This window comes from Chiloscyllium punctatum, chromosome 3 (assembly GCF_047496795.1).
Source record: "Chiloscyllium punctatum isolate Juve2018m chromosome 3, sChiPun1.3, whole genome shotgun sequence".
In the NCBI taxonomy this organism is placed as follows: Eukaryota; Metazoa; Chordata; class Chondrichthyes; order Orectolobiformes; family Hemiscylliidae; genus Chiloscyllium; species Chiloscyllium punctatum.
This window is the reverse complement of record NC_092741.1, coordinates 113,190,865-113,205,241: the sequence shown is the minus strand read 5'-3', so window position 1 is coordinate 113,205,241 and position 14,377 is coordinate 113,190,865. Positions and strand designations below refer to the sequence as shown.

At 42.0% G+C, this 14,377-nt stretch overlaps 1 protein-coding gene across 4 annotated transcripts in view; it reads right to left on the bottom strand.

Moving 5' to 3' along the window:
* khdrbs2 (KH domain containing, RNA binding, signal transduction associated 2) overlaps window positions 1-14,167 on the bottom strand; it is a 622,325-nt gene extending 608,158 nt beyond the window's left edge. For all 4 annotated transcript variants that reach the window (XR_011954815.1, XR_011954816.1, XM_072558359.1 and 1 more), the window contains exon 1: window positions 13,929-14,167. Coding sequence is in view for 2 of the 4 variants with exons in the window: in XM_072558359.1 (XP_072414460.1) it covers window positions 13,929-14,019 (91 nt within the window). In the remaining 2 variants the exon portion in view is untranslated. The remainder of the gene's footprint in view (window positions 1-13,928) is intronic.
* Between the last annotated feature and the right edge of the window lie 210 nt (window positions 14,168-14,377).

The following is a 14,377-nucleotide window of genomic DNA, read 5'->3' as shown; positions in this document are numbered from 1 at the left end:
TTTCACACAGAGGGTGGTATGTCTATGGAATGAGCTGCCAGAGGATGTGGTAGAGGCTGGTACAATTGCAACATTTAAGAGGCATTTGGATGGGTATATGAATATTTGGAGGGATATGGGCCAGGTGCTGGCAGGCAGGACTAGATTGAGTTGGGATATCTGGTTGGCATGGATGGGTTTGACCGAAGGGTCTGTTTCTATGCTGTACATCTCTATGACTCTATGACCTGATCAGGTGTACCCTAGAATTCGGTGGGAAGCTATGCAAGTGATTGCTGGATCACTTGATGAGATATTTATATCATCGATAGTCACAGACGAGGAGTTAGAAAACTGGAGGTTGGCTAACAAGGTGCCACTATTTAAGAAAGGTGGTAAGAAAATGACAGGGAACTATAGACTGGTGAGCCTGACATTGGTAGTGGGCAAATAGTTGGAGAGAATCCCTAGGGACAGGATTTACATGTATTTGGAAAGGCAAAGATGATTAGGGATAGTCAACACGGTTTTGTATGTGGAAAATCATGTCTCACTAAATTGCTTGAGTTTTCTGAAGTAGTAACAAAGGGGATTGATGAGGGCAGAACGGTGGATGTGATCTATATGGACTTCAGTAAGACATTTGACAAGGTTCCTCATGGGAGACTGATTAGCAAGGTTAGACCACATGGAATACAAGGAGAACTAATCATTTGGATACAGAACAGGCTTGAAGATAGAAGACAGTGAGTGGTAATGGAAGGTTGCTTTTCAGTCTAGTCTGGAGGCCTGTGACCAGCGTGTGCTACAAGAATCGGTGCTGGGTCCACCACTTTTCATCATTTATATAAATGATTTGGATGTAAGCATAAGAGATACAGGTAGTAAGTTTGCAGATGACACTAAAACTGGTGATGTAATGGACAGCGAAGAAGGTTACTTCAGAGTACAACGGGATCTTGATTAGCTTGGCCAATAGGCTGAGGAGTGGCAGATGGAGTTTAATTTAAATAAATGTGAGGTGTTGCATTTTGAAAAGGCATATCAGAGCAGGGCTTATACACTTAATGGTAAGGCCTGGGGAGTGTTGCTGAACAAAGAGACCTTGAAATGCAGGTTCATGCTTTCTTGATACTGGAGGCACAGGTAGATAGGATAGTGAAGAAGACTTTTGGTATGCTTTCCTTTATTGGACAGAATACTGAGTATTGGAGTTGGAAGGTCATGTTGTGGCTGTAGATTACATAGTTAGGCCACTTTTGGAATATTGTATCCAATTCTGAACTCCATCCTATCAGAAGGATGTTGTGAAACTTGAAAGGGTTCAGAAAAGAATTACAGGGTTGGAGGGTTTAAGCTATAGGAACAGGCTGAATAGGTTGGGGCTGTTTTCCCTGGAGCGTCAGAGACTGAGGAGTGACCTTTATAAAATCACGAGCAGCATGGATAGGGTAAATAGACAAAGTTTCTTCCTTGGGGTGGGGGAGTCCAGAAATAGAGGGCATAGGTTTACGGTGAGATGGGAAAGATATAAAAGGGACCTAAGGAGCAACCTTTTATCACAGACAAGGTGCTGTGTGTATGGAATGAGTTACCAGAGGAAGTGGTGGAGGCTGTTTACCTTCTGTTTACAGCCACACACAAAAAAAAAGATTTCCTGCTGAAAAAAAAAGCCACACATTGGTAAATATTGAAATTTATAGTGTTAACAAGTTTTGTTGTGTTCATTTTCACAGTTAGAATGTCAGTGTACTTTTAAGAGACATGCTCACAATATCATACATTATCATAGTATGTGACCTGAGGGTATAAATGTCTCACACTCCACCTTACCCTGAGATCACATGAAACATAACACACTAGTCGAAGCATGCTGCTCTGCTGGTACCTCAGAGTTGAATGTTAGCCCAGACACTGATATACTGGAGAACTGTAACAGTTACACATAACAGTTCTTGTAATAGATGTCGGTTTGATTCTTCAATACAATGACGTACACACCCAGTTTCTTGTGTCAACAGGAGATAGCATAAACAATGCTGCATTGGTCACATCTAGTTCCACATTCTTACCTCTCTCTAGGTAGACAAGCTTGTCCTGAGTTTGCATTCGAACACTTCTTATCTCCTAAAATTGAGAGATCAGCTGTGTGGCCTTTTCTTATTATGTTCAATGTGTAGAATCTGGATGTTTTTCTTTATGCATTTGTGACCGGAATTCAATTGTGTGGAACCATACAAGTATGTTTATGTGAAACAAAGAAGACTCTGAAGTGGTCTTGACAGGTTAGATGTGGAAAGAATGCTTCCTCTTGTGGAAGAATCCAGATTCTTGGTAAGCACAAGGGTGAAAGGTTACCAGGGATAAGTGGAGCAATCAGATCAGCCACAATCTTATTGAATGGCAGAGCTGGCGAAAGGGGCCAAGGAGCCAACTCTTGCTCCTAAATTTGCATGATTTGTAGGTTTGATGCCTTTAGAATTTCTTTATACAGATCTGACAAGGGTTCAACATCTTGTTTGATTTGTTGCCTGCTGTTCTATGCCAACCGGGCAAGGTTCCAGTTGAGTCCATCACTCCCTGATCTCTTTCTAATGCTTTCTCCTAACTAATTTGACACGTCTTTTTTTTTACTCTCTATGAAACAGTAACACTTACACTCAGCTTTGGCAAAAAAAGGAGTCATATTTAATTCACACTTCACAACCACAGGATGTCACAAAGAGCGGTACAGCCAATTAAGTACCCTTGAAGTTTAGTCACTGTTGAAATGTGGGAAGAGTGGCAGATCATTTGCACGCAGCAACCTCCTACAGACAGCAAGATAAACTGATATTTTCATGGAATTGGCTGAGGGATAAACATTGGCTGAGACACTGGGAAAAACTTCCCCATTCCTGTTCAAACTAATTCAACAGAACTTTCACATTCACTGATGAGGGCAGAGGTTTTGATTTAATCTTTCATTTGAAAGACAGTGCCTTGATAGTGCAACTCTGCCCCAGTGCTACACTGAAGTGGAAGCTCAGAATTATGTACCTCAGCTCTTGGGAGATGAATTTGAATCCACACATCTTGACCCAGTGATGTCAGATAACTTCTGCCTCCAATTGGTATCATTGGCATTTGCAGGTCTGTTTCACCAAAATCAAGTGCTCCTCCATGAACCAATTTTAATTAATTTGAAGATATTTGTGTGGCTTAGACATATCTGAGCTCCATTCTCAACAGGCAGCCATTCCACTCAGTACATCTTCTCAGTCCCTTGGAACTCATTTGTTTCTTTATTTTGCCACCACTTACCAAAAGTAACTGTTTCTTTTGGAGTGGGTAGCAGCCATCTATGCCAGGATTTAACCAATGGTACAATGCTCACTTGGGATATAGTGACTTAAACAAATGTCACAGGTGTTGGACCATTCTCTCTTTCTCTACTCTTGAGATTTTTACAACCTAACTTTATGATGTATATGCTTCTGTCTTTCAGATAAATAACCAACTTGCACCTCAAGACATCACAAAGTGTTTCACAGTCAAATAAATACTCCTTAGGTGCAGCCATTGTTCAGAAGTTTATAGAACAATTATGGCACAGAAGGACATGCTATGTTTGTGCTGGCATTATGTGAAGGTAACTCATCTTGCCTCATTTCCCCGACTTTTTCTTGTAACCTTCAGATCTTTTCTCTTCAAATAATCATCCAATTCCCTTTTGACAGTCTGGATTGGATCTACCTCCACAACAATCTTGTGGTTATGCTGCATTCCTGATCATAACCACTCGCTCTGCAAAAATATTGCTGTTTCTCACGCTTTGGTATTCACTTTAAATCTGTCCTCTGGCTCTAGAACCTTCTGTCAAAGTGAACAGCTTTCCCCCATCTATTCTTTTGAGTATACCTCCCTTTTGCCCTGGCCAAAAGCAGGAGCCAATTTATGCGTACTCATCCCAACAATGTGCAATGGATAGATATTAAAAGACCTAGGAGAATGTCCATTTCATCCTCCAATAGATTATCATCATCCAATGTCATAGGACATTGGTGTCCATGCAAGAGATACAGAGGCTCCCAGTTTAAAGTCTCAATTCAGAGATAGCACCTCTGGCAATGTAGTGACTGCACTGGGTCTTGCACTGGTATCCATCACCTTTTATCTCAGGGGAGAGAGGGTTACCACTGCACTAGATTGATACTTGCCTGCAAAAGAAGAAGACAACCATATATTCATCTCACCCAGCCATCCAAGATGCTTTGTGTCAACAATAATAAAAGATAAAATAACCTAGGATTGCCACAACAAATTACATGGCTTATAAACATTGTCTGAGCCTAAAGCAATTAAAAGCTGACAACATTAAATAAACAATGTAATAATTACTGCCAAAAAATATCAAGCTGTAATTCTGAATAGGTATTACAGCACTAATTCCCATTGATTGATATTAGTAACCAGTAAAATGTATTTTGGCATGCAGAAAAGATTTTATATTCTAAAATAAAAGTAAGCACATCATTTGGCTGACTTCTTAGTTAATCCAGTTTAATTTATTTGATTGATCCTGAAGGTTGCCTGATTGGTAAGACGAGCCAATTACATTACCAGTAATCATTTTGAATAAATCTGGAAATATCAAATCCATTATGATTTGAAAGTGTCCAGTATAAATTTACAATTACGTAGGTAAAAACAATGACTGCAGATGCTGGAAACCAGATTCTGGATTAGTGGTGCTGGAAGAGCACAGCAGTTCAGGCAGCATCCGAGAAGCAGTAAAATCGACGTTTCAGACAAAAGCCCTTCATCAGGAATACAGGTAGACAGCCTGAAGGGTGGAGAGATAAGCTAGAGGAGGGTGGGGATGGGGAGAAAGTAGCATAGAGTACAATAGGTGAGTGGGGGAGGGGATGAAGGTGATAGGTCAGGGAGGAGAGGATGGAGTGGATAGGTGGAAAAGGAGATAGGCAGGTAGGACAAGTTATGGAGACAGTGCTGAGCTGGAAATTTGGAACTAGAGTGAGGTGGGGGAAGGGGAAATGAGGAAACTGTTGAAGTCCACATTGATGCCCTGGGGTTGAAGTGTTCCGAGGCGGAAGATGAGGCGTTCTTCCTCCAGGCATCAGGTGGTGAGGGAGAGGCGGTGAAGGAGGCCCAGGACCTCCATGTCCTCGGCAGAGTGGGAGGGGAGTTGAAATGTTGGGCCACAGGGCGATGTGGTTGATTGGTGCGGGTGTCCCGGAGATGTTTCCTAAAGTGTTTTGCTAGGAGACGTCCAGTCTCCCCAATGTAGAGAAGACCGCATCAGGAGCAACGGATACAATAAATGATATTAGTGGATGTGCAGGTAAAACTTTGATGGATGTGAAAGGCTCCTTTAGGGCCTTGGATGGAAGTGAGGGAGGAGGTGTGGGTGCAGGTTTTGCAGTTCCTGCGGTGGCAGGGGAAGGTGCCAGGATGGGAGGGTGGGTTGTAGGGGGGGTGTGGACCTGACCAGGTAGTCACGGAGGGAACGGTCTTTGCAGAAGGCGGAAAGGGGTGGGGAGGGAAATATATCCCTGGTGGTGGGATCTTTTTGGAGGTGGTGGAAATGTCGGCGGATGATTTGGTTTATGCGAAGGTTGGTAGGGTGGAAGGTGAGCACCAGGGGCGTTCTGTCCTTGTTATGGTTGGAGGGATGGGGTCTGAGGGTGGAGGTGCGGGATGTGGACGAGATGCGTTGGAGGGCATCTTTAACCAAGTGGGAAGGGAAGTTGCGGTCTCTAAAGAAGGAGGCCATCTGGTGTGTTCTGTGGTGGAACTGGTCCTCCTGGGAGCAGATACGGTGGAGGCGGAGGAATTGGGAATACGGGATGGCATTTTTGCAAGAGGTAGGGTGGGAAGAGGTGTAATCCAGGTAGCTGTGGGAGTCAGTGTGTTTGTAAAAAATGTCAGTGTCAAGTCGGTCATCATTAATCGAGATGGAGAGGTCCAGGAAGGGGAGGGAGGTGTCAGAGATGGTCCAGGTAAATTTAAGGTCAGGGTGGAATGTATTGGTGAAGTTGATGAATTGCTCAACCTCCTCGCGGGAGCACGAGGTGGCACCAATGCAGTCATCAATGTAGCGGAGGAAGAGTTGGGGAGTGGTGCCAGTGTAATTACGGGAGATCGACTGTTCTACGTAGCCAACAAAGGACAGGCATAGCTGGGACCCATACGTGTGCCCATGGCTACGCCTTTGGTCTGGAGGAAGTGGGAGGATTCAAAGGTGAAATTGTTAAGGGTGAGGACCAGTTCGGCCAAACGAATGGGAATGTCGGTAGAAGGGTACTTACGTCAGAGTTCAAATAGTGAAATCTGTTGACTTGTATTCATTTTGCTTTACAAGGTCATGTAGTGTGTGTGTGTATGTTGGAGTGGACATGGGTGAATTTAGTTGAGGAGTTTAAATTGATTGAGGGATTCAACAGGTAAACATGGAGAAATTACTATGAGTAAATTAACCCAGAACAAGGGAGGACCCAATCTGAAATACAAGCCTTGCTATCCTGAACAGAACTCTCAAACCAATCTTCACACAAAGTAAAAATTTGAAATTCTTATCCAGAAGGATATCAATACAGTGCTTTATCCAGATTTTTAAAGCTGAGATATGGGTGGAAAAATGTAGCTGAGGTTATGAACTGTCAATTGAATGGTCATTATTAAAAATGGCCTATCCCTGTACTCCAACAACTATGAAAACATAGACTGCTCATGAAGTGAAGCTACAATAAAAAGAGCATTCGGATAATTAGAAAATCGGTGAGAGTAAGCTATTTGGTCTTTGAGAGTATTCTCCCATTAAATAAGATCATGGCCAGTCTGGTTGTGGCTCTGTCTCCATTTCACCACCCCTCCACCCTCATCTCCAATATAATCTTTGACCTGCCTGCCAATCAAAAATCTGTCTAACTCAGCTTTTAATATATTCAATCATGCATCTTCTACTGAGGAAACATCCTCTCGGCACATACCTGGTCAAATCCTCTCAGCATTAGATATGTTTCAATAAATTTCCTCTTTTTCTTCAAGACTCTAGTGTGTACAGACCTAAACTGTTCAACCCTTCTTTATAACATGATTCCTTCATCCCAGAAATCAGCCAAGTGAAACTTCTCTGAACTCCTTCCAATGCAAATATGTCCTTCCTTAAAGAATGGGAACCAAAACTGTCCACATTTCTGTCTTAACATACCCTGGACAGTTGTAGTGAGACTTCCCTACTTCTGTACTCCATTCCCCTTGCGATAATGGTCAACATTTCTTTTGCCTTCTTAACTATTTGCCATTCTTGTAAATATACACGGAATACGAATATTACTGACTGAAGCATCATATGTATCTACTGTCCAGATCTGCATTTTAAATTTAATGCAAAATGATTATTTGTCTTCTTCAAGAGCTACACTGCTCCTATACTTTAAGTGAACAAGGAAACATTGAAATATAAAACATTAAAACTCCATGGAAAATGGTATTTACCATACATACTTGCTATGTTACCCAACTCATTAATATTGTTCTCCTCCTTAGTAAGGAAGATTGACACTTATGTGGAGACTCTCACATCGTCCAAAAGCTCCAAGTACTTCACAGCCAATGAACTACTTTGTGAAGTATGATCACTTACAGTCAATGTAGGTAACATAGCTGCCAACTCCCTCAAAAAGCAATGTGATAATGACTAGATCATCTATTTTGAGCACTTTTGATTCAGGGCATGGAGGATAGCTCACCACTCTTTTTCTACAGAGTACAGTGGGATTTCTTATTCTTCATAGAGGGCAAGTGAGACCTCAGTTTAACACCTCATCTGAAAGCTAACAGCTTCAACAGTGTAGCACTCCTGCAGACCTGGACTGGAGTTTCAGCATACATGTGCTGCTTATGTCTCCCAAGTAGTTTTAAAATGAACAATCTTCTGACTTAAGGCAAGAGAGCTATAACTAAAGCACAGCAAATGAGTGTTGTTTACTACAATTGCCCAGCCTAGCAGATTTCATCCTGGATTTGGAGTGATTAATCCTCTCTGTAAAGTGCCCTGAATTATTCTAATTTCTTTAACCCTCTTGATTGTTTGATCTGCTTCTGGAGGCATTGCTGGCACAAGATATGGTGTGTTGACCTGAGGGAGAAAAATCTTTTAAAATCTACACAAGGATTAAAGTCTTGCCTGAAAGCAATCCTTCATATATTGGCTTACACCTTGAAAGAAGGTAACTTTATTTCAACAGTGAAAAACTTTCAATTAAAATAATGTAAAAAGAATGATATGCCATGAAATATTAAATGACTTATTATCAGATTTCTTTCTCAATTCGAAACTGAACTAGGACAAGATGCACTGATTTAAATAAAGTATTCCTCAAACTTAGAACAGTCACATATTGGGTCCTTGAGGAGGGAGCTTATCCTTTAGCATCAGTTTGAAACATTAAATTTCAATCAATCAATAATTGTTATGATTGGTTTCACTGAATGACATTGAGTTTGTAGAAGAGAAATAAGCCATTCTGCTTACCTTGCCCATGTTTGCGATCATGCTCCACATAAACCTCCTTCTCCCCTACACCATCTAATCCAATTAACATTGTGTTCGATCTTTTTACTATTGTTTTAATGGGATGTGGACATCTCTCAGTGACTTATGTGGACAATTAATAGTCAAACACATTGTTGTCACTCTGGAGTTAGATGCAGGTCAGACCAGGTAAGAGCCTTTCCCAAAAGGACATTAATAAACTAGTTGACTTGTTATGACAACGGATAATAGTTGTCATGATTACCATCACTAAGATGAGTTCAGTTGTAGATTTGCTCACAAAGCTGTTAGATTTGTTCTCAAATGTTTCATCACCATGCTAGGTAACATCCTCAGTGAGCCTTGTTGAAGTGTTGGAGTTCTGTACTGCTTTCTAGGTGTCTTGGTATGTTGTGGTGGGTGATATCACTTCTGGTTCTTTCTCTGAGAGGTTGGTAAACAGAGTCCAAATCGATATGCTTGTTGATGGAGTTCTGGTTTGAATACCAGGTCTCTAAACCTTCCCATGTATGTCTTTGTCTAGCCTGTCCAGGATGGATGTATTGTTCCAGTTGAACTGGTGCCCCTCATTGTCTGTGTGTATGGATACTAATGATAGTAGGTCGTGTCTTTTGATGGCTAGCTGGTGCTCATGTATCCTTGTGGCTAGTTTCCTGCCGTCTATCCAATGTAATGTTTGTTGCAGTCCTTGCAGGGTATTTTGAATATGAAGTTCATTCTGCTACCTGTTGGTACGGGGTCCTTTAAATTCATCAGTATCTGTTTCATTGTGGTGGTAGGTTTGTGGACTATCATGATGCCTAGCAGCCGGAGTAGTCTGGTCATCATCTCCAAGATGTCTTTAATGGATGGCAGGGTGGCTAAAGTCTCTGGACTTGTTCTGTCTTCTTGTTTAGGTCTGTTGTGGAGGAATCAGCTGACTGTGCTTATCAGCTTCTTATAGTTCCTGGGTGCTGCAGTGTGTTGTGGCTCATTTAAATAATGTCCTGACACATCTCTGTTTGTGTGCCTTGGGATATTGCTCCTGTAATTCAGTGTCTAGTCTGTGTGTGTCGCTTTCTTGTAGATGCTGGTCTGCGGCTCTCCATTGGCATTTCATTCCATTGTGACATCTAAGAAGGGGAGTGTGTTGTTGTTCTTTTCCTCTTTGGTGAACCTCATACCAGTAAGGATGTTGCTTATGTGTTTGTGGGTTTCTTATAATTTGTTCTGTTTCGTGCTGACAAAGGTGTCATTACATAGCAGACTCAAAGCGTGGGCTGGATCATGGGGAGGGTTGTTCATTCCAAACTCTACATAACTGCTTCTGCCAAGAATTGGTGATCCCATGGGTGTCCTGTTGATTTGTTTGTAGGTCGTGTTATTGAAGGTGAAGTGGTTCCTGAGGCACAGGTATACTCATTTGAGGATGCTGTCCTTGCTGATGGAGTTGGTTCTGTCTAGTGTTCTTTTCCTTGGTTCGTCTAGTAGTGTGGCCAGTGTTTCTTTGGCCAGGGTGATGCTTACTGATGTGAATACATCGAAGGTGACCACAACCTTGTCGTCCTCTACCTTGGTGTCTTTGATGATGTTCAGGAATTCCTGGGTGGATTGGATGGAGAGGCGTGAGTCTTCTACTTGGTATTTCAGATTATGGTGAAGTTCCTTTGCTAGCCTCTATGTCGGTGTGCTGGAAAGTAAGACTATGGGTCTGGGGTGGCATGGGTGGGTGGGGGGCACTGATTTGTGTACTTTTGGTGATCTGTAGAAATGGGGTGTGTTGGATCCAATGGGTTTCATTCTTTGGAGGTCTGTTTTGTTAATTTCACCAGTCTAGTGGAGTTTCTTCAGTGATGCTGTAGTACGGTTTTCTAGCTGTGGAGCCGGGTCCATCGCCACCTGTTGGTAAGTATTGGTATCTGCAAGTGGTGTGTTTACTTTGTCAATGTATTATGTTCTGCTCAGGATCACGGCCATGCTCCCTTTGTCTGCCTATAGGATTACAATATTTCTATAACTTCAACCACACACTGAGCTCCAAATCTTCTCAAAAACTGCAAACTAAGATGAGTTTTATACATGGTGACCCAGAAGTATTTGCTTTGGGTTACTAGTCCAGTGACATGACCACTAATCAAATATCTCTCAGTTTGACCTTCCCTTAAACATATTTCTTATTCACTCATTTGCTCCTTGTTGAAGCATATTCCATAATCACATCATTGTCTGGGTAAAAAGGTTTCTCTTAAATTGTCTAGCTGACTTAATGGTTATATCTTACAGACCTTTGTTTCAAGCTTCTCCACAAGTGGAAGTACCTTTGTTACATGTATTTTTATTTTTCCTGAGTCCTCTGTCTTCCTCACAGCACTGTGATTTCCACCCTGAGTAAGGCAAGGAGCCAGATCTCGAATCTCTCCCAGCCGGAACAGGTATTGAACCCAGTTGATTGGTATCAATCTGATTCAGTGGCGAAAGTGGGTACTGCAGATACTGGAGATTAGATTCAAGATTGGTGGTCACCAAGGAGCAGGAAAATTGACATTTTGGGCAAAAGCCCTCCATCAGGAATTCTTGCCTAGCCTACCGTGCTTTTCCAGCACCACTCTAATCTTGACATCAATCTGATTCACACTGCCAATTGGTGATTATGCAATTCCATTTTGAAAGTGTGTCTGAATCTGCCTCCATTGGCAATCTTAGGCAGTGTATTCCAAAATCATAACAAGTCAATTCTACACAGCCTTCTGGATGGATGTTGTTAAACTTCAGAGCATGTAGAAAAGATTTACAGGGATGTTGCCAGGACTGGAGGGTTTGAGTTATTGGAGTGAGGCTGAATAGCCTGAGGCTTCTATCCGTGGAGCCTCGGAGGCTGAGGGGTGACCTTATAGAGGTTTACTAAATCATGAAGACATGGGTAGGATGAATTCCAAGATCTTTTTCCAAGGGTGGTGGAGTCCAAAACTACAGGGAAAAGGTTTAAGGTGACAGGGGAAAGATTTAAAAAGAACATGAGAGGTAAGTTTTTCATGCAGAAGGTGCTGCAAGGTGATGTATGGTGGAGGCAGGAACAATTACAACATTTAAAAGGCATCTGAATGGGTATGTGAATAGAAAGGGTTTAGAGAGATAGGGTCAAATGTTGGCAAATGGGACTAGATCAGATTGGGGTGTCTGGTCTGGGTGAATAAGTTGGACTGAAAGGTCTGTTTTCACTCTATATGACTATGACTGTGACTCTAGGTGACTCTCTGCATGGCAGATCTTCCCACTGCACTGCTGCTTCTTTCACCAATCATTTTAAATTGATGCCCTCTCATTCTCAACCCTTCAATCAATGGAACCAAACAAAACAGTGGTGTAAAGATTTTAAAACCAACTAAATGTTTCTGTTGCATTTACTGGTGAGATTTGACCCTCAGAATCCTGAAGTTCAGCTCAGAGAGAAAAAAAGTTTCTATCTACAGTCATCCGGAGTTTGTGAAGTTGTGATTATGTTACTTCATCTTTCTGAACTACTGCTGAAATTTCCTTTGTAACAGCTTTTATACATTTGAAACTGGAAAATAAATCTGCACTGTACTTGAGCAATTTGCAAAAGATGCTGACTGGGAAGCAAAACCAGTTGCCGATTTGTAAAATTCAGTACTCTTTGAGGTCTTCACAAAACAAAGATACATATTTGACAAATATAGTTCACTTTAATATTGTTGAAAACAGACAAGCAGCCAATAGAGGACTGCATGATACAAAATAAGCTTAATAGCTTTTCTAGAGAAAATAATCCCGTTTTCTCAGCCAACTCCAATAAATATGACCTCTTAGTTTTTACATCATCCTCAGGAATTTCCTTTTAGCATCTTCCCAGGTTTTTCTAAGTCTTTTTCTAAACACCTAGTTAATAATCAAAGCTACAGTTTTGCTAATCACAGTGACTGCCCAGCTCTCAACCCCATTCTGTAGTCCCCAAACCCAACACCTGCCCTAATTGTAACAGGTCAGTCATATCCTTCAATCACTGGCAATGGTCAGTAACAATGACCAACACTACCTGCTTCCAGGAATTATTCACAAGACATTGGTGGGAGAGAGGGAGATGCCACTTCCTTGCAAATTCTCTTGCAAAGGAAACCCTAGTTATCTCAAAATGTGAAATAAGGTTTAACCGGCACACAACTGAAGGACAATATTCGTAAAAGATGGATTATTTTGGCAGGGGGAATTTGGGGGTTGCGCGTTGGGGGCGGGGGGAGGGGGCGCTGCCGGTGGAGTCTGCCTTTGATCCCCGAACCTGAACTCTCCGCCTGGTTTGCACGTCGCTCTGCTGCCCCCTGTAGCTCAGAGCTGGCACTCAATTTGATGCTTCCAGCCCACATATATTATACACTGTCAACCAAGCGCGGCACATAGGCTTGGGCTGGTTTCATCAATGTTTTAAGACACATTGAATAACTGAGCTCATTGAAAATAAAAATCACAAAATACAATGTATTTGCACCAAGTAAAACTCAAAATCTTCTCTCACATATTGTCCAGATTTTGAATCTTTAAGTTACAAAATTCATAACCTTCGTTCATTTATGGAATAAATGTTGAATCCTTAGCACTGAGCTATGCTTGTACTGATCTACATACGTAGACACACTCACAAAGCATACAGATATGTATTCACTGACACACATTCAGAGGGATACAGGTATACTCTGACAGACACAGTAAAATATATTTTCAAACACATACAAACTTAAAGACATGCATATACTCAGATACACAGACAAGATATGTTCTCAGACACAGGTACACACTTACAGGCACGCGTACACTCAGGCACACACACAGGTACACAGATGCACAGACATATGTTTTCAGACACAGGCACACACTTACAGACACAAACTAACAAAGATATATACTCAAGCACACACATGCATGCTCACGGACATACAAACACATACTCGGGTACACGCAGGCACACCTCCTTACACATATATACACAGACACACATTCCAAGACACATACCCATACTTGAAGATGAAGTATTGGTCATTGCTAACTCTCACCTATATATCTAAGCACACAGAGACGGCTATTACCAACGCTGGAGCCAGGATACAGCTCACTTTAACCTGCAGCAGCAACACCTGTTACCAACAACTGAAGATGAAACAACTGAAAAGGATTTATATAAAAGGATGATTTATGAGGCAGCACCCCAGACATACACCAGAGTAACACTCCATCACCACACACATACATACGTTTCTAGGTCACTCGGAAAGAGGCTTCTGTTTTTTTTGGGGGGATAGCAATTTTGCAGATCAAAATACAAAGATGTGGATCATTAAAGCATCTGTCAGCGGAACAAGTAAAGCACACAACACATTCAATTGTCGACAACGCAACTTACCTTCAGTCAGCAGACGTGCAGCATGAACAAAAGATGGGTCCAGAGTATCTTTCTCTGCCATCAGCTCTGGCAAATATTTCTCTCTCTGCATTTTGCTCTCGTTTTACTGAATTACAATATGTAACTCAAATGGTATTTATTACTTTGCTGAAATATAAAGTCCAATGCTATTTCTATAGCAGTTAGTGGGGCTTCTCTGTTAGCTTGTCCGAAAGAGTGCACTCACTCGGCGGCACTGACAGCATTCACTGACTCCAGCAACGTCCCTCCACAGAGCCCGCCCCACCGCCCACCCATTGGACAAATAACGGACACCCGGAAGCAGCATCAGACGTTCATTGGCCAACACAGGCGGTCAATCAAAATGAGTGACAGCTTGCCCTACCTTTTGTCCCGCTCTCATCTCCACAACCTCTGCCTTTTTTCCCCACGCCTGTTTTTATACACAA